The sequence below is a fragment of the Musca domestica genome, unplaced genomic scaffold (genome assembly GCF_030504385.1).
Source record: "Musca domestica strain aabys unplaced genomic scaffold, Musca_domestica.polishedcontigs.V.1.1 25, whole genome shotgun sequence".
NCBI lineage: Eukaryota > Metazoa > Arthropoda > Insecta > Diptera > Muscidae > Musca > Musca domestica.
In genome coordinates this window covers 299,474-317,883 of record NW_026712277.1, presented here as the reverse complement: position 1 = coordinate 317,883, position 18,410 = coordinate 299,474, and the positions used below count along the sequence as shown (strand labels likewise).

Here is an 18,410-nt window from a genome sequence, read left to right as displayed (position 1 = left end):
AAGTTTAGATTTGTTCGAATTAGTAACCTTTGGCACGAATTATGAAGCGAGGAACCTCATTTTGTAACCATTCTTGGGTGGCGCATGCTGATTGTGATGGTCCTGTTGGAATGTTGGAATTTTTCGGCCAATGCGATGAGGGTTTCGATCAAGTCGCTTCATTACTTTTCAAACTATTTCTGCAGATGTTGCTGTTTTCTTCCGTCAACTTCCTAGACGTCTTGCTACGCTACCAGTATCACGGCAACGAGCGATGGTACAAGACACACAAAAGATTTATTCCCATTTAAATGCTGGACCATATCGTTAGAGCACTCCTGTGGTTTTCCAGTCAAATATAAAGAAATCACACTATCACGCTTGAATTCCATCACGAATAACTTTTTTTCTGGAAAATTCTCACCAAAATACTCTTGTTCGCATAGAAAAAATATAATGAGCTGTTCCTGGAATAATTTTAACAGCTGTCGGACGAGTGGATTAGAAATGACAGCAGTTTGAAGTTGGTTGCAGTTTTTTCATCTCACCCTGTATATGTAGTTGATTACATTTCAAAAACACTACTCTAAAGCTAATGTGGCGTTTCCACTGCACTTGATTCGCTCTCTATTCGTTGTTTGACCCTTAACTATGAAAAAACTACCTAATTCTTCACACAAAATTTCCTGAGCGAACACTCATATTTGTACGTTGTCCAAATCAAATCACTCTCAGAACAACGAAAAAATATGTCCCATCCCTAACAAATGATAGCATTTATCGAAAAAATAAATTATGACATTTAAAAATTATAAATAGAAAAATTTAATGAAATTTTAAAAATTTTTGGGAAGACTGAAAATTATGAATGAAAACTACAATGTTGAATGGCGTATGTACATTCAAACGAAAGTAAATTTTGTTTTCTCTCTCATTCGGGGTACGCATTTGGTCCACGAGTTAAAATTTCTACAGAAAACTGCAAACAAAATAGTCAATATTTTCAAAATGTTTCTATCGGCAGAAAAAATGTTTGACAAGTGTCTCTTCAGCAGAATTTAAAAATGAAAAAACACAAAAATATGTTCAAAATGTCAACATTTACACAAAAAGTTGAAAACGTGAATGAAAATTGTAAAATTAATGATATAATAAATCTTTGGGAGAAAAACAATAATTTCTTATATTCATATTAGTGAGAATTTCATGTATTTTCGTATACATTTCCTTTAAAATCAACAAACAATTTTTTTGAAAAAAGGAATTATTTTACTATGAAGTACGAATCGTGCCGTATGAACGGGTTAATTCGTGTACCTAATTCTGAGAGCGAACAACGTTGTTCGGTTTCCAATGGAAACATGCTATAAAGTTCAAATTTGGTCTGTTCCAGAAATGCAAGAATGTAAACGTTTTTATTTTGATAATCGATTTTGCCTTTATGAAATCGGAAAAAATTGCACAACTAGTAGATTCTTGCAGGTTCTGGAACAGAGCAATTGTTGAAAAAATGCAACAAGTTATTTTGTTTACTTGAGATGTTTTTTCACAATAATTTAATTTCAGAGAAAATCATAAAAATTGAGTGGAATATATCGAAATTTTTTTAATATTTGCTCTGTGACAGAATCTGCAACAATCTAGAGATTTTGCATTTCAAATAATTGAGGCCCAGCATATCAAATAATTGAGGCTGCAATTAGCATCACAGCAAATCGAATGCTGTCAAACAAATAGTGTGTACCCCACCTTAAAAAAGGTGCAACATTATACGATTGCAAAAACAACGAAACGATATTGACATCGGCCATCCATCGATTATTTGTCAGCGCTAATTAGAATATATTTTCCAATTTTTCCTGCTCAGATAGTTTCTTTTTTTTGCATAAAATCTAATAAAATGGAAGAAAATGAACCGAAAATAAGTAAAAATACTGCAACCGGTGAGCTGCAAGGCCAGGGATCATCCCAAACGGCGATTACACAACCAACTGACAGCGGTACATCAGGTAATTTGGGTGTGTGGGCTAGGTCAATAAATCTTAGCTCATAAACAACAACTAATTTGAAAATTTCCTCATTTAAGACATGGTACCGAGAACGCAACTATTGGAACTGCAGGAGGAGAATCGTAAGATGTTAAATAACTTTAATGCCCAACGGGCCAAACTGAAGGAGTTGTTTGTGCAAAAGGAACAAGAGCTGAATGCAATGAAATCGAAGTTGACGGTGATGGAGATTAAGGCTCAAGAAGAGATATCTTCTCTGCAACAATTGGTGCAAGGTAATGCGGAACAAATTTCATTACTAATGCGTTTTGTAATGTTGCGCTAATTTAATTATAGAAACCGTCGAGGAGTCTGCCATCTGCAAATCAGAATTGGAACTTCTGAAACAGGAGAATCAACATATTCTACAAGAAAATCGGCAATTACAAGAAAGTTTACATTCAGCCTCAACGTCAACGTCTCAGGAACTTAGTAGCTTGGCACCCCAAGTCCTGAACCAAGTGAAGAAGACCATAGCACGAATAGGTAAAAGTGGTGATCCTCACAATCCTTCGGCTGGTGATACGGCAACAGATGATGCCAACAAAAGCAAAAACGAGGGTAAATATGTAAGTATATAGCAGTGATAGTTGGTAGGAGAGGTCAGAAAAAAATCATAAAAAAGCTCTGTCCTTTAGATGAAATTGATTCAGATCCTCCGATTTCAATTTTATACCTCCCTAAACCTGTGATCATATAGGTGCTATGATTCGATTTACATAAATATATTTCTGCATAAAATTTAGGAAATTAAATGCATCTTTTCCCTGTAATTTCAGAGCCAAGAAGATTCAGAAGTGCTTGGATCAATTGTAACTCAGTTGCAAGAAGAAATGAAGGCATTAAAGGAAAAACTAAGAGAGGCTGATGAAAAACTACACACCACCAACACAAGCATTCTGGGCGAAGATGAGCAAGCGAACACAACTAAACCCCTATCTCCTGTGACATGTGAAAACTGCAACGCTTTGGAAAAAGATATTGAAATTCTTAAAACCAATGAGGCTGCAAAAAATGAAAAATTGGAAAAACTTAAAAAACAATTGGAAGAAATCCAAAAGGAGTTGGAAAAAGAGGCAGAGTTGAGGGCAGTTCTTGAAAATCAATGGCAAGAGAAACGAGAGGCCCACAAAAACGAGGTGCATGTGCTAAGGGAACAGGTGGGTGTACCAAAAAAAAAAACGTAGCATAACAAAAACCAACAATCATCTTCTTTCATTTTTAGGTCACCTCCAATGAACAACAGCTATTGGAATTACAACAGAAATTCTTGGAAACCAAAGACGAAGTATCCCGCCAGCTACAGCGCCTGGGTGAAGAACGAGAAAAAGTCAATAAACATTTGGAATTGTTACAGGCCGATAATGATTTCCTCTCTGGTCGTTATTTAGCCACGGCCGAGGAGATTGAAAGTCAATACATTAATTTACCAAACAACGTTGAAGAGTTACAGGAAATAATTCTAAGGCAACAACAAGATTTGATACAGGCTCGCTTGGGTTGTGATTATGAGAAGAAACGTTGTGTAACGTCCCTGGATGAAATACAAATATTACGTGATCAATTGGAGGCGAGCAACAGTGAGAGGACTGCATACAAAAAGAAGGTGCAAACGGAGATTCGCTCATTACAGTAAGTTGTTTTGTTGTTTTTGGTTTCCTATTAAAGTTTATGTTTTAATTGGAATTCACAGGGACCGCATTACCCAACACATGATGACCCTGCAAAATTGTGAATCAGCTAAAGTGGCTTTGGAGCGCAAGGAGGCCGAACAGAATCGTCAAATATCAGCGTTTAGAGTGGAGATAATTGAATTAAATGATCAGAATGTGAGTAAGACTTCAAGAATGGAAAATCGCATTAGCTGACTCAATGGAATCTAACAGGAATCTTTAAAAAGCTGGGATAATTCCCTTGATTTGATTTGGGGAATTTAGGAACAATAACTTTTTCAAAGAATTTCTTTAAAGAAATCTTGAAGTAGTCTAGAAAATACCTTCAGAAATGTCTATCTGAATTAATTTTTGAAGACCTTAAATTTTGAAGACCGGCATAGACCATGTCTTTATAAATCCTGCTTTAAAAGACCTTTCCAAGTTCAAGAAATTCCTTTAAAATGTCTTGAAGAAGTCCATCCATTCCCAGATTAACTTTAAGAAGCCTTGAAAACGTTCTCAACATTCAGCCTTTAGAGTGGAGATAATTGAATTAAACGATCAGAATGTGAGTAAGACTTCAAGAATGGGGAAAAATGCATTAGCTGTCTCAAAGAAATCTAACAGGTTTTTAAAAAAATGTAATTTTCCTTGATTTGCTTTGGGGAAATTAGGAACAGTAAATTTTTCAAAGAATTTCTTTTAACATGGCCCGAAGAAAATGCCTTAAGAAATGTCTATAAGAATTCATTTTTGAGACCTTAAAAGGCATAGGACTAAAAAGCCACGAAAAACTTCTTCAAAAGACCATGAGGTAGCATAGATAAATTGTCTTTTAAAATCCTCAACAAGTTTCCTTCCAAAACTAGAAAAATTATCTAAAAAAATTCCAAAGAAATCTGTAACAAAAACCCTCATTGCCTGGTCTTAGGGAAGTTACGAACATTTTTTTTAAATCCAATTTATCTGGTCCTTAAAACGACCAGAAATCTCTTAAAATCCTGGTATTACATTGGCTAAGAAAAATGATTTATAAATCAACATTGATCTTCACTAAAAGACCTAGAAATTTTTTCGGAAAAAAGTCCCTAAGGTTGCCTGGAAAACTATTTTAAAATTCTCCAACTGAAATGCAAAACGGAAATCAAAAGCTCTTAAAAAATCCTCCTCAAAAATATCCCCATTTCAAGGCTAGAAGGTCTCGAAAAATTTTTAAGGTTTTCATAAAAAAACTTTAAAAATTGTCTTTCTTTTTAGGAAAAATTAACCAAATCTCTGGCCGATGCCAAGACAAAAATTAAAAATCTCCAAGATGATCTGGCCACCAGTGAAGAAGTACAAAAAGATTTTGTTCAATTGTCCCAGACGCTGCAGGTAAGTGTGTGTGTGTGTGTGATCTGTATCACTTTTGCAATTAATTTTTTCTTCCCCTTCTCGTCAGATGAACTTGGAACAGTTGCGACATTCCGACTCGGAGGTACGCTGGCAAGACGATGATGATGTCTCCAATTGTCCGGCATGCAAAAGCTATTTTACTGTGACCGTTCGCAAAATCCATTGTCGTCATTGTGGCCATATCTACTGTGATAAGTGTATAACCAAAACGGTGCAATCCGGGCCACGTAAGCGGCCGGCCCGTGTGTGTGACATTTGCCATACATTGCTGAAACCGCATATAGCTCCATATTTTAGTCAAGAATCGGCGGTGCAATCACAACAGGCGGCCTCCAATAACACCTAGTGGACGTAAGGTGGTGTTGGAACGTCAAACTCATTTTCTAATTTTATGTGGGAATTTTAGTTGGAGTTTTAAAGAATTTAAGGATAGTTTTCGTAAATTCCTGTATTTTAAACATATGTATGTCATAGAAACTTTTAACTTTGTAAAAGTTAAAATATTTTTTTCTTCTAAAAAAAAACTCTGAGATATTCATTTTTTTACAATTTAAAGCCAAATTTATTTAAAAAGAAATTACAAAAAAACAATATGTTTCTAGTTATAATTTTAGGAAAGTTTATACTATTCGTCGTTTAAGCTTCAAATAAAAAAGGATATGATCTGTTTAATTTTAACAGAAATTATTTTTGTCAATTTCAACGATGCCACAACAAAATGGCGTAAGTATTCAAATACAGGTTGAGATGAAAAAACTGCAACCAACTTCCGACTGCTTTCATTTCAAAGCCACTCGTTCGACAGCTGTTAAAATTATTCCAGTGACAGTTCATTATACTAGATATTCCCTGCCTTACCCCCGGGTAAACATTATCATCGTTCTCCACTAATAAACAAACGTTGTTTTTATAAAAACAACAATAATGGGATTAAGCCTGACCATTTTGCAACAGCAAAAAAAAATAAAAATTATGGCGTTTGATTTTTTTTTCAAAAGAAATTTTTTTATTAAAGCAATTCAATTATTTATTGATAGTTTCTATTAGTTTAACAAATTCTGTTTTTTATTATTTATAATCATTTTTATCTATTCTTTTTTGTTTTTTTTTTTTTTCATTAAATCAAATTTGTAAGCAATCCATTTTTCAATTTACAAGTGCAGTTTATACTTCTTAGGCGACAACAATTAATAATATTCTAACTAAAAACTAGTAGCAATATTAAATGCTAAAATTTATCTAAAATTCATTTAAATATACACAGCGGGAGGGAAGAAAAGATGGAGAACAAAAAAGTAGTCAAGGGGGAGCAAGGATACAAAAAAATTAACTTAAATAATACTGCACTCTTTTAGGCGAAATTATTTCATAAATTGTCATGCAAATAACCATTCAAAATCATATCTTTAAAAAAAATTGAAAAAAAAAATCAACAATATAAACAAATTACTAACAAATTGCAACAAAAACAAAAATAGATTTTCAACACATAAAAAAACGGGAAAAAGGTCGTTCATCCTTTTGTGATTAATGGGTCATCCTGAGTGCAAGGTGGGTGGCGGGGAGCGACATCTGTTTTTAATTCTTAAAGAATAATATCTGGAAAGAGAGAGAGAGAGAGAGAGAGAAAAACAATTATTAAGTTTTCCTTTTTTTGCCAAAAAGTTTTGCATAGAAATCTTGTTTCCCCCCCCCCCAAAAAAAAAAAAAAAAAATTCTAGGTTAATTTTTTTGCTGGTTGGCTACTCACCTCAGATTAATAGCCTTCCCACTACAACAGCAATCACTGCAATTGCCGTTATGCCAATTACGCTCCACATTTTAAGTTTTCCTGCAAAAGTTTTTAAAAACGCACACATTTTTAAGTTAATAACAATTGCAACAAAAAGTTCTCACAAACGAAAAAAAAAGTAATCAATGAAAGCGATAAGTTAAATAAAATAAAAAAACAAATGGACTTACATACAAAAATATAGGTTTCCTTTTTGTCCCCAACATTAAGAAACACCAAAAAAGTGATGAAGATAATGAAGAATTTAACTTCCACACAACAGCAGGTGGTCCACAATTTACATAGATTAGTGTGGGATGAATGAAGGATATTCGTAGAGAATATTGTTGGGTATGACACTTTAACAATATGTGTGTGTTTTTGTGAATGTATTTTGTAATAAGTTTTCTCGGCGGGTATGTTGTTTTTTGTTTTTCTTTTCTTTTTTGTGATGGTAAATTTTAATGTTTTTGTCTTTTTCTTTGCTGTGATAGTAATGTGCCCCATTGACATCAATGAGATCTCTTAACGGACTCTCATTGATAATTACCATATGCAAGAGAGCCACTTTGAATGAGCTCTGCATTCAGTACTCACAGAGTGTTGATGAGTGGGTGGTTTGTTTGTTTATGTAGCGCATTGGGCAATTGTGATTCCCTTTTGTAAGAAGAGAACAATGAAAATGGTGAGCAACAAATGAGATAGTTACAGAGAGCTTGGTTGGTTTCATATGATGTGTGTAGTCATTTGTCAACGATGGTTTTTTGGCGCGAACCAGGAAAGAATTTTGCGGTGTGACAATTTGCAACGGCGCGTAATCATTTTACAACATCAATTAATGTAAATAAATTGTTTTTTTTTTTTTTGTAGATTTTCTTGTCGACATCATGGGGATGTAATGGAGATAACAAATGTGTGTGTGTGTGTTTTTTTTGGTTTTAATGGATATAAATAAAGGCACACTGAACAGAGAGTGGATTTCATGGTTTGTTTGTCTTGTTTTTTTTTTTTTTTTTTTTTTTTTTTTGTTGATGTTGGATGGTGGAGAGACAATTTTTTTTCGATATACATTTAATATATATCTGTTGCAGATTTGGAAATACCTCCATCATTGCCACCATTGCCGGGCAATGTAATGTTGCGACCATATTTATCAAGGAACTCAATAATGACGCCATTGGACCAGCCAAAACCTTTTTGGACATCATATTCACCGCCGCCACCATGGCCACCAAAACGTTCGGCATCATACTGCAAAAAAGAAAACATTTCAATTATCATTCCTTTTCCAAACAACATCTTTCTCTCTCGAACCTACCTTTTCAAACATGGCCCTGGTCTCGCTGTAGGCCTGGAAGTTGGATTTCACCCAACGATGACCCCATTTAACGGACAATTCTTTCGATTCCTGGGTACCCAAATTCTCCAAACCCTTGATCAACAAATATTGCATGGGTGGCCAAACATTGGGGAAATCCCACTGCTCACCGGTACGATACAGGGTATTTGGTACACCACCCGGGTATTTATCCAATTCCAATTTTTCAATATATTTCAAAACTGATTTGGATATTTTCTCGGTATCATTGAGATTATAGGACATGGTCCAAAGCGGTGCCAAATTGGTGGGTACAAAATAGTTACGGGACTTATTGTTGATTAGATCATAATCCAGCCAGACGCCGGCTTCTTCATTCCAGTGGACAGCCTCAATTGCCTGCAAAAATGGGATAAGAAATAGAAAAATATATCACATGGAGAAAATGTGCGTTCCCTTGGAAAAAATCTCTATTTCTCACTGGATGAATTGGGTTTCCGTTAGGAAACCTCGAACTCAGCCTGCCTGTATTGAATTTCCGTTGCGAAACTTCGGCCTGTCAGAATTGGGATTCCGGAAGGAAAGTGCAATTTAGCCTGGATGAATTGGATTTTTGTTAGGAAAACTTGAATTCAGAATGGCTGGATTGGGTTTTCGTCATGAAAACTCGAATTCACCCTGACCTTATTGATTTTCCGTTGCGAAAACTTCGATTCAGCCTGGCTCAATAGGGATTCCGTTGGGAAAACTCGAATTCAGATTGGCCCAATTCGGTTTCCTTTGGGAAAACTCTTATTCAGTCTGGCTGTATTGATTTTCCGCTGCGAAAACTTCGATTCAGCCTGGCTGTATTGATTTTCCGTTGCGAAAACTTCGATTCAGCCTAGCTCAATAGGGATTCCGTTGGGAAAACTCTAATTCAGATTGGCTTAATTCGGTTTCCGTTGTGAAAACTCTTATTTAGCCTGACTGGATTGGGTTTCCGTTGGGAAAACTCTAACGTAGCCTGGCTCAATTGGGGTTTATGTTAGTAAAACTCTAATTCAGTCTGGCTCTATTGGGATTCCTTTGGGAAAACTCTAATTTAGCCTGACTGAATTGGGCCTCCATTGGGAAAACTCTTATTAAGCCTGGCCAAATTGGTTTCCTTTGGGAAAACATTGATTCAGGCTTGGTAAATTGGCGTTCCGTTCGGAAAACTCTTAAGGAAGGCTGAATTAAAATATATATTTTTTTTCAATCTCAAACTCACCTCCAAAATTTTCGCCGCTTTATTTTCATACTCCTCCGCCTTTGAATTGTTGCCAGCCAACCTATAGAACTCGGCAATAATCTTGGCATTCCAATGCAGGATGGCATTCAGTTCGACCGGAACAATGGACCGTGTCTTCAGGTGGGTTAAATCTCCAGTTTGTTCACCTTTGTCATTGATGAACCAACGTGAACTAAAGTCCATACCAGATTCAGCAGCAGCTTTCAACTCAGCATAGTGTTCCTCTTTTTCGGCATCTGTCACAAAAGCCTTGGAGGTTTCAATATCCTCACGATAGGACTCGGGGCGGGGGCCAGGCGATATACCGCCATAGGCACACACATTGTAACCCTTGGCCTGGACCGTGTGATTGTTCATCCAATATTCAAACTCATGTTCCAACACCTCCAGCGATTGTACAGCGAATTGGGTGTCCTTTGTGAACTCCACATAAGATTTGATCATGGCTGCCAGTAGCGGAGGCTGTGATCTCTGGGCATAGTAAATACGACCTCCGTTGGGAATGAATCCAAAACGGCGAACAATTGACATGAAATTCTCCAACATGCCACGGGCCGTGTGCGTCATTTGCGAGTAGAGCAGACCACGAATAATCCAATAGGAATCCCAGTAATAGAATTCAATGAAACGTCCGCCCGGCACAATGACAGGATTGTCGACGGGAATAATGGAATAAAAATGAGGATTGGCATGGACATCATCGATCATTTTGCGACCCAAATCCTTCCAAATGGCATTCAAATCAACACCCCACTGTTTCAGATCCGGGTCGTTAATGTTGTCAATAAAGGCAGGATGTTCCACCCAATCGGTGGGTTCCCAGGGTACAAATTCTTTGCCCAGATCATCAAAGTTGTTCTCAACGAATTCCCGTATTTCATCCTGGGTTGGGGAGTTATTTTTCGCTGCCATAAACGTTTGGAAATTGGCTATGGTCTCGGCTGGGGTATTCTTGAGTTTGCGATCGACAAATGTCTTTGAGTCCGCAAAGAGATGGGCCATTTGTACGGTGTGCAGCAGTTCGCCATAGCAGTAGATTTGACTGAGAGAAAAAATTAGGAAAATTAAAAAAAAAAAAATTAGTGAAGAAAATTTGAAAAATGCAAATCAAGCAGTTTTCTTAGCTTTTCAACCCTCCCCGTCTCCCCATCTCCCTTAATTAAGTCTGAAAAACTGACCTTAAGAACTTTTGAACTGTTATACCCACTTGACATAGGTCATTTGCTCTCAAGTCTCAAATGACACACATTCTCAGAGAGGGAAACATTCAATGTCAAGGCAATTAGACGTTTAACAATGTGTGTATGCGTACATTTCAAATGCGTTTTATACAATACCGGTATTAATTTGTTATTGTCTGGTGCGGCCAAAGACCCCCAAATATACCAGCTCACAGATTGTTGAAGCTGCTCTGTTTATAATTGTATATCAACGTTAGATGGCGCGTGCCTATGATGACGCGTGTCAGCCGAGACTAAATAGAAATTTTGAAAACTTTCAATTAAGAACAGAACTTTCTAAAGAAAATTTTCAGTTCAGAATAAAATTTTTTATAGAAAATTTTCAATTCAGAATGGAATTTTCTGTAGAAATTTTTCAATTAAGAATAGAATCTTTTGTATAAAATTTTCAATTCCGAATAGATTTTTCTATAGAAAATTTTTAATTTAGAATAGAATTTTCTATAGAAAATTTTTAAATAAGAAAAGAATTTTCTACATCATTTTTTTTCAATTCAAAATAGCCAAATTTTAATTTATTAACAGAATGCCGCTGTTTTCTTCCCCATGTCTTAATTTCATTCTAACGTTTTTTAAATTTATATATTTAATATTATTAAAGATTAATATTTGCTGTTCGGTAAATTTTTTTCCTAACGAAAAGTTATTCGATAACATAATATTTTAGAGAAATTTTAGTCTACCACAACGTTTTGGAACGGAAAAGTGGTTCAATATCAAAATTTTCTGTAGAAAAGTGGTTCGATATTGACATTTTCTATAGGAAAGTTCTTCGATAACAACATTTTCTGTAGCAAAGTCGTTCGATAACATAATATTTTACAGAAAATTTGGTCGATAACAACATTTGATGTAGAAAAGTGGTTCTATATTGGCATTTTCCAGTTCTTCGATAACAATATTTTCTGTAGCAAAGTCGTTCGATAACATAATATTTTACAGGAAATTAGTCGATAGCAACATTTTGCATAGGATCGATAACAACATGTAGCTCAGAAAAGTTCCTCGATAACAACATTTTTTGTAAAAATGTAGTTCGATAACATTATTTTCTATGGAAGTGGTGTTCGATAACATAATATTTTACAGAAAATTTGGTCGATAACAAGATTTTCTGCAGAAAAGTGGTTCGATATTAACATTTTCCGATAACAAAATTTTCTGTAGGAAAAGTAGTTTGATAACAACATTTTCTATAGAAAAGTGTTTCGATAACATTTTTTTTAATTTTGTATCGAAAAGTTGTTCAATACCAACATATTCTGTAGCAAAGTCGTTCGATAAATTAGCAAATTAGCCGATAGCAAAATTTTGCATATGTGAGAGGATCGATAACAACATGTAGCTCAGAAAAATTCCTCGATAACAATATTTTTTGTAAAAATGTAGTTCGATAACATTATTTTCGATAACATAATATTTTACAGAAAATTTGGTCGATTACATTTTCTGATAACAAAATTTTCTGTAGGAAAAGTTGTTCGATAACAACATTTTTTATAGAAAAGCGTTTCGATAACATAATATTTTATTTTATATCTTATTATTTTGCATAGAAAAGTTGTTCGATAACAAAATTGTTCTGTAGAAAAATGTTTCGATAACATACCATTTTACAGGAAAATTAGTCGATATCAAAATTTTTCATACAAAAGTTCCTCAATAACAACATTTTCGGTAAAAAAGTAGTTCGACAACCTTATTTTCTATGGAAGAGTTGTTCGATAACATGATATTTTACAGAAAATTTGATCGATAACAACATTTCCACATGAAAGTTGTTCGATAAGAACATTTAGCATAGAAAAGTAAATCGATAAAAATATTTTCTGTAAAAAGTGGTTCGATAATAGCATTTTCCACACAAAAGTGTTTCGATAACAAAATATTTTATAGAAAATTGGATGGTTACAACCTTTTGCATAGAAAGATGTTTTCTGTAGAAAAGTTGTGCGATAAAAACCTTTTCCATAGAAAAGTTGTCCGATAAAAACTTTTTCTATAGAAAAGTTGTTCGATAACATAGTATTTTACAGAACAGTTGGCCGATAACAACCTTTTGCATAGAAAAATTGTTCGCTTACTACATTTTCTGTAGAAAGGTTGTTTTTTTGCATAGAAAAGTATTTGTATAACAATATTTTCCGTAGAAAAGTGAATGGATAACACATTATTTTACTGAAAAATTGGCCGATAACAGCATTATTAAATAAAAATTAGAGCGAAAATTAAATTTCCTTTAGAAAAGTATTTCGATAAGAGAATTTGTAACATTTGTTATCGTAGTAAAAACTTTTATATTCAGTTCTGGGACAGGCCACATGTCTCGCTTTTTTTAATTTTTTTGTTTTCCTTTAATTTGTATTACTTTATGTTACAAATTTTCTAAAAATATTTTTGTTTTTTAATTGTTGTCTTGCGTCTCCATTTTATTGTGATAATTCCTTCTTTTTTAAATTTTTTATATAAATTTTAATTTGTTAATATAGTATTTTGAATTGTTGTTTTCGAAATTTCTATAATGTTTTTAAATTATTTTTAATTTTTTTCTTAATTTTTTTTACGATTTTATCTTAGTGGGCCTCAATTGTTTTCGATTTTTCTATAATATTTTTAAATTATATTTAATTTTTTTTTCTAATAATTTTTTTCTTATTTTTTTCACGATTTTACCTTTGTGGACGTCGACTGTTTTCGAATTTTCTATAATATTTTTAAAATATTTGTAATTTTTTTAAATAATTTTTTTCTAATTTTTATTTATTTTGCGTATTTTTGGGCGTCAATTTTAAATCCATTCGTCTTCTTTACCTTTACCTTTACCTCTACTCTACTCACTTACCATGCCTCAATTTCATTCTGATAATCCCTCTTCTGTATGGAATTATCACTGTAAAAACTGCGCGCATTAATTGTGGTAGGCGTATAACAGATATTCAACAGGAACAATAACAGAGATAGCCGCAAAGGCTTTAGGAGATTATTTCGTCGCGTAATCATTGCACTTTTTTGGTATTTCTTTTTTTTTAATCTGGGGTCTTAAAAATATTTTTATAAATTTTAATTTAATTATTTTTTTTATTTTTTATTTACTTTTTAGTTCTGTTACTTAATTTTTATTATTTTAATTTTAATAACTTTTATTATTTTATTATTATTTTTTTTTTGTTTAAAATTTGTATTTTTTGTGTTATATGTTACTTTTTTATTTTTATTTTGTTATTTGAATTAACTTTATTTTATATTATATTACTTTTTTATTTTAATTTCTCTTTTCTGGGGAAATATTTATTCCTCCACTTTAAAAAAATATTTATTAAAACTAAAATATTAATATTAATTCCCGAAATATTTTTCTCTCTCTTCACGACTGGCTGACATCGGCGGTCAGCCGTATAATACTTGTAATTGTAGAAAGATTTGTGTCTTTTATATGCATTCCATATAGCTATTTTTTGTTATGGAGAAAAGTTCACAACAACGGACAGACAGAACAGAACAGAGTCGAGAGCAGAGCCGTCGAGTCAAGTCCAGACGAGTAGAGTGCGATCGTGTTTTATATTTTTAGTAGGTATCTTTATATATTTTACACGATTACTTCGTTTTTATAACAATTGTTTTTTTCTGTAATTTTATTTTACACTTGATTCGTTGTGCTGCTGTCACTTTAAACGCCAGTTACTCTTCTGTTCTGTTGTTGCTGTCACACTAAGTGTATTGCTAAAATTGTCTCTTAGCATTAAGTACTTTTTTGTTTTTTTCTGGGAGGCATTGCAAATTCAAATTGTTTGGTGTTTGATATCAATTGAGTGGGCCGTTACAAAGTGGGTGAGAGAAAGAGAGAGAGAGAGAGGCCTCCTGGGGTGAATGTATGTTTTTGTTTGGGGCAGAGTGAGATTTCGATCTCTGCCATTCAAGACAGGAACAACAAAAAGAGCTAATTTCATGAATCCAAAAAGAAAATCTGACGGTTGGACATTTTGAATGTCAGGCCACCATGACACCTTTGTTGTTTATTTTATTACAAAGAAAAAAAAACAGAGATTACATATCACCTTGCATGTACTTACATATGTAAATCAAGTTGTAACCTAAATGTGATAACAAACTCAAATTTCTTCTTACAAGGAAACCCGTGCGAACCATAAGCATAAAGAGTAACAAACCGAAGAGGTGATTCCCCCAAAAGCAAGCATGCTGTGTAAGGAGAGATAACACGCAATTGGGCAACTTGGTGGAGTACCCAGGTAATAATTGGATACGGGTTTCAAAACTTTTTTCCACACACGGAAAAGAGGGAAGTTTTTTTAGATTAAAAGAAAGCTTTAATTTAAGTGTAATCGAATGTATTGCACATATTTTTTTGTTTTCGTTGTTATCGAACAACTTTTCTATAGAAAAAGTGTTTTCCGATCCACTTTTGTATGGAAAAAGTTGTTATCGAACGTATTTTCTATGGAAAAAGTTGTTATCGAAGAACTTTTCTATGGAAACAGTTGTTATTGAACAAATTTTCTATAGAAAAAGTTGTTATCGAACAACTTTTCTATGGAAAAAGTTGTTATCGAACAACTTTTCTATGGAAAAAGTTGTTATCGAAGAACTTTTCTATGGAAAAAGTTGTTATTGAACAAATTTTCTATAGAAAAAGTTGTTATCGAACAAATTTTTTATGGAAAAAGTTGTTATCGATCAACTTTTCTATGTAAAATGAGGCTATCGATCAACTTTTCTATAGAAAAAGTTGTTATCGAACAACTTTTCTATAGAAAAAGTTGTAATCGAACAACTTTTCTATAGAAAAAGTTGTAATCGAACAACTTTTCTATAGAAAAAGTTGTAATCGAACAACTTTTCTATGGAAAAAGTTGTTGTCGAACAACTTTTATACGGAAAAGTTGTTATCAAAAAATCTTTCTATAGCAAAAGTTGTTATTTAGCAAATTTTCTATGGGAAAACTTGTTATCGAACAACTTTTCTATGGAAAATGTTGTTATCGAACAACTTTTCTATGGAAAATGTTGTTATCGAACAGTTTTTCTATGGAAAAAGTTGTTATCGAACAACTTTTCTATGGAAAAAGTTGTTATCGAACAACTTTTCTATGGAAAAAGTTGTTATCGAACAACTTTTCTATGGAAAAAGTTGTTATCGAATTTTTTTTAGGAAAAAGTTATTATCGAAAAACTTTTCAATGGAAAAATTGTTATCGAAGAACTTTTCTATGGAAAAAGTTGTTATCGAATAATTTTTCTATGGAAAAAGTTGTTATCGAACAACTTTATTATGGAAAAATTAATTATCGAAAAACTTTTCAATGGAAAATATGTTATCGATGAACTTTTCTATGGAAAAAGTTGTTATCGAACAACTTTTGTATGGAAAAAGTTGTTGTCGAACAAATTTTCTATGGAAAAAGTTGTTATCGAAAAACTTTTCTATGGAAAAAGTTGTTATCAAACAACTTTTCTATGGAAAAAATTGTTATCAAACAATTTTTTTTATGAAAAAAGTTGTTATCGAAAAACTTTTCTATGGAAAAATTCGTTATCGAACAACTTTTCTATGGAAAAAGTTGTTATCGAACAACTTTTTTTATGAAAAAAGTGTTATCGAACAACTTTAGGTGTTATCGAAAAAGAAAAAGTTATTAAAAAACAACTGTGGCTCAACTTTTCAGTAGAAAAATTTGTTATGGAAACGCTTTGCTTTGTTAATTTGTCTTATCGAAGGTAAACTTCAATTCAGCCTTCCTGAATTGGGTCTCTGATAGGAAAACTTCAATTCAGTCTGGTTGAATTGGTTCAATTTTGTATTGATTCAATTCAATTCAATTGTGTCATTGACTACCACAATATTATGACATAAGCTTCTAGAAAAACGGCGATATGAGCATGTCCTTGTAGCATTACCTTGGATAAATATTTAATTTGAACTTTAATTTTCAAGAAAATTAGAGTATCATTACGCTTGTAAATTGAATTGAAAATTAATTTGAAGTATGTCAACATTAATTGATTTTGAAGTAAATTAAACAACTGTTCAAATAAAAAAGGCGAAGTATTTTTTCGATAAGAGATCAATGTAATTGGTAATGTCGGCATTGTGGGGTTAAGCATTATGCTGATATATTTCAGGGCCAAGAATGGATGGGAGTCATTGTTGGAGGAGGTGTCATCGTTTCAACTTACTCTTGTGGGAGTTCCGAGGAGCTATAAAGAGGGGAAGGAGAGAAGGAAAAACAAAAAGGGAACTTTATATTATTTTACAATAATAATAAATAATTGTTTTTTTTTTTTACAAATTCCGGTAAGAATTGTTATTTCCTAGACGATATGTGTGTGCGTTTGTGTGTTTGCTTGCCATCTGCCATAGAAAACTTAATATTCAAATCATGAGGTATTGATGAATTTGTATAACTGTTTTTTTTACTCGCAACGAAACAAAAACAAATAAAATTTAACAAAACGTGATCTTATTCGATTTGTTTAAAAAGAAATTATTTTCTGTTTTCCCAACCTGTCCGTCCGTCCGTCTGTTGAACAGGAATTCTAAAAATTCTATTTATTAAATGAATTTTTATTTATTGATCTGAATGATCAGCGGAAGCTTACGGGAAATATAATTCACATCGATTATCTTTAACGAAGTGATGACAATTGACATTACACTTTATTTAATTAATTGTATAAATATTTACAACAAACTGACGGTTGAATAACTTGTGACTGAGTTTTGAACGAGTAAAGAGGAACAACAACACAATGAATTAGTAATTAAAACTATTTTGTCATATAAGTTTCAATATTGTCACAGCTATTACAAGTCTGTAGCAGATCGGAACAATTAAATTGTTTATCCAGATAAAAGGGCAAAAAAAAAAAAACAACAACATCCTAAGGATGTCGATAACAATAACATTATATAGAAAAACTGGTCGATAACAACATTTAGCATAGAAAAGTTATTCGATAACAACATTTTCCATGCAAACGTGCTTCGATAACATGATACTTTATAGAAAATCAGGTCGATAACAATATTTTGCATAGAAAAGTTGTTCGATAACAATATTTTTTATGCAAACGTGCTTCGATAACATAATACTTTATAGAAAACTTGGTCGATAACAAGATTTTGCATAGGAAAGTTGTTCGATAACAATTTCGTATAGAAAAGCAGTTCGATTATAACAGTTTCTACAAATAATAGTATTTTCCCTAGGAATGTTGTTCGATAACAACATTTTGAATAGAAAAGTTGCTCGATAACAAAATTTTCTATCCAAACGTGCTTCGATAAAATAATTCTTTATAAAAAATAGGTCGATAGAAACATTTTGTATAGGAAAGTTGTTCGATATCAATATTTCTGTAAAAAGCGGTTCAGGTTCTATGAAAAAGTTTTTCGATAACATTATATTATAAAGAAAAATTGGTCGATAACAGCATTCCCCATAGGAATATTGTTCGATAACAAAATTTTGCATGGAAAAGTTGTTCGATAACAGAATTTCTATGCAAACGTGCTTCGATAAGATAATACTTAATAGAATAATTGGTCGATAACAACATTTTGAAAAGAAAAGTTGTTTGATTACAATATTTTCTGTAGAAAGCGGTTCGATAATAACAATTTCTATACAAAAGTTGTTCGATAACATTATATTTTTAAGAAAAAATAGTCGATAACAACATTTTCCATAGGAATATTGTTCATTAACCACATT

At 32.9% G+C, this 18,410-nt stretch overlaps 2 protein-coding genes across 5 annotated transcripts in view; one reads left to right on the top strand and one right to left on the bottom strand.

The window, feature by feature from the left end:
• The first annotated feature begins 1,788 nt into the window (after window positions 1-1,788).
• LOC131802976 (rab GTPase-binding effector protein 1-like) lies at window positions 1,789-5,739 on the top strand. Its single transcript, XM_059123816.1, has 8 exons — window positions 1,789-1,988; window positions 2,066-2,263; window positions 2,325-2,596; window positions 2,807-3,187; window positions 3,253-3,659; window positions 3,721-3,856; window positions 4,940-5,056; window positions 5,124-5,739. Exons 1-8 carry the CDS (start codon window positions 1,880-1,882, stop codon window positions 5,421-5,423), a joined length of 1,920 nt encoding a protein of 639 aa, XP_058979799.1. The 5' UTR covers window positions 1,789-1,879; the 3' UTR covers window positions 5,424-5,739.
• A 316-nt stretch (window positions 5,740-6,055) lies between these two features.
• LOC101892311 (trehalase) overlaps window positions 6,056-18,410 on the bottom strand; it is a 45,500-nt gene continuing 33,145 nt past the window's right edge. For 2 of the 4 annotated variants that reach the window (XM_059123819.1, XM_059123817.1), the window contains exons 2-6: window positions 9,419-10,481; window positions 8,167-8,565; window positions 7,952-8,099; window positions 6,828-6,908; window positions 6,056-6,676 (exon numbers count right to left, since the gene is read on the bottom strand). In XM_059123819.1, the coding sequence (XP_058979802.1) occupies window positions 6,829-6,908; window positions 7,952-8,099; window positions 8,167-8,565; window positions 9,419-10,481 (1,690 nt within the window). In that variant the 3' untranslated portion in view covers window positions 6,056-6,676; window position 6,828. Of the gene's footprint in view, window positions 6,677-6,827; window positions 6,909-7,951; window positions 8,100-8,166; window positions 8,566-9,418; window positions 10,482-13,522; window positions 13,779-16,872; window positions 16,894-18,410 lie in introns of those variants that run through there. The other 2 variants (XM_059123818.1, XM_005178788.4) reach the window with 2 other exon arrangements.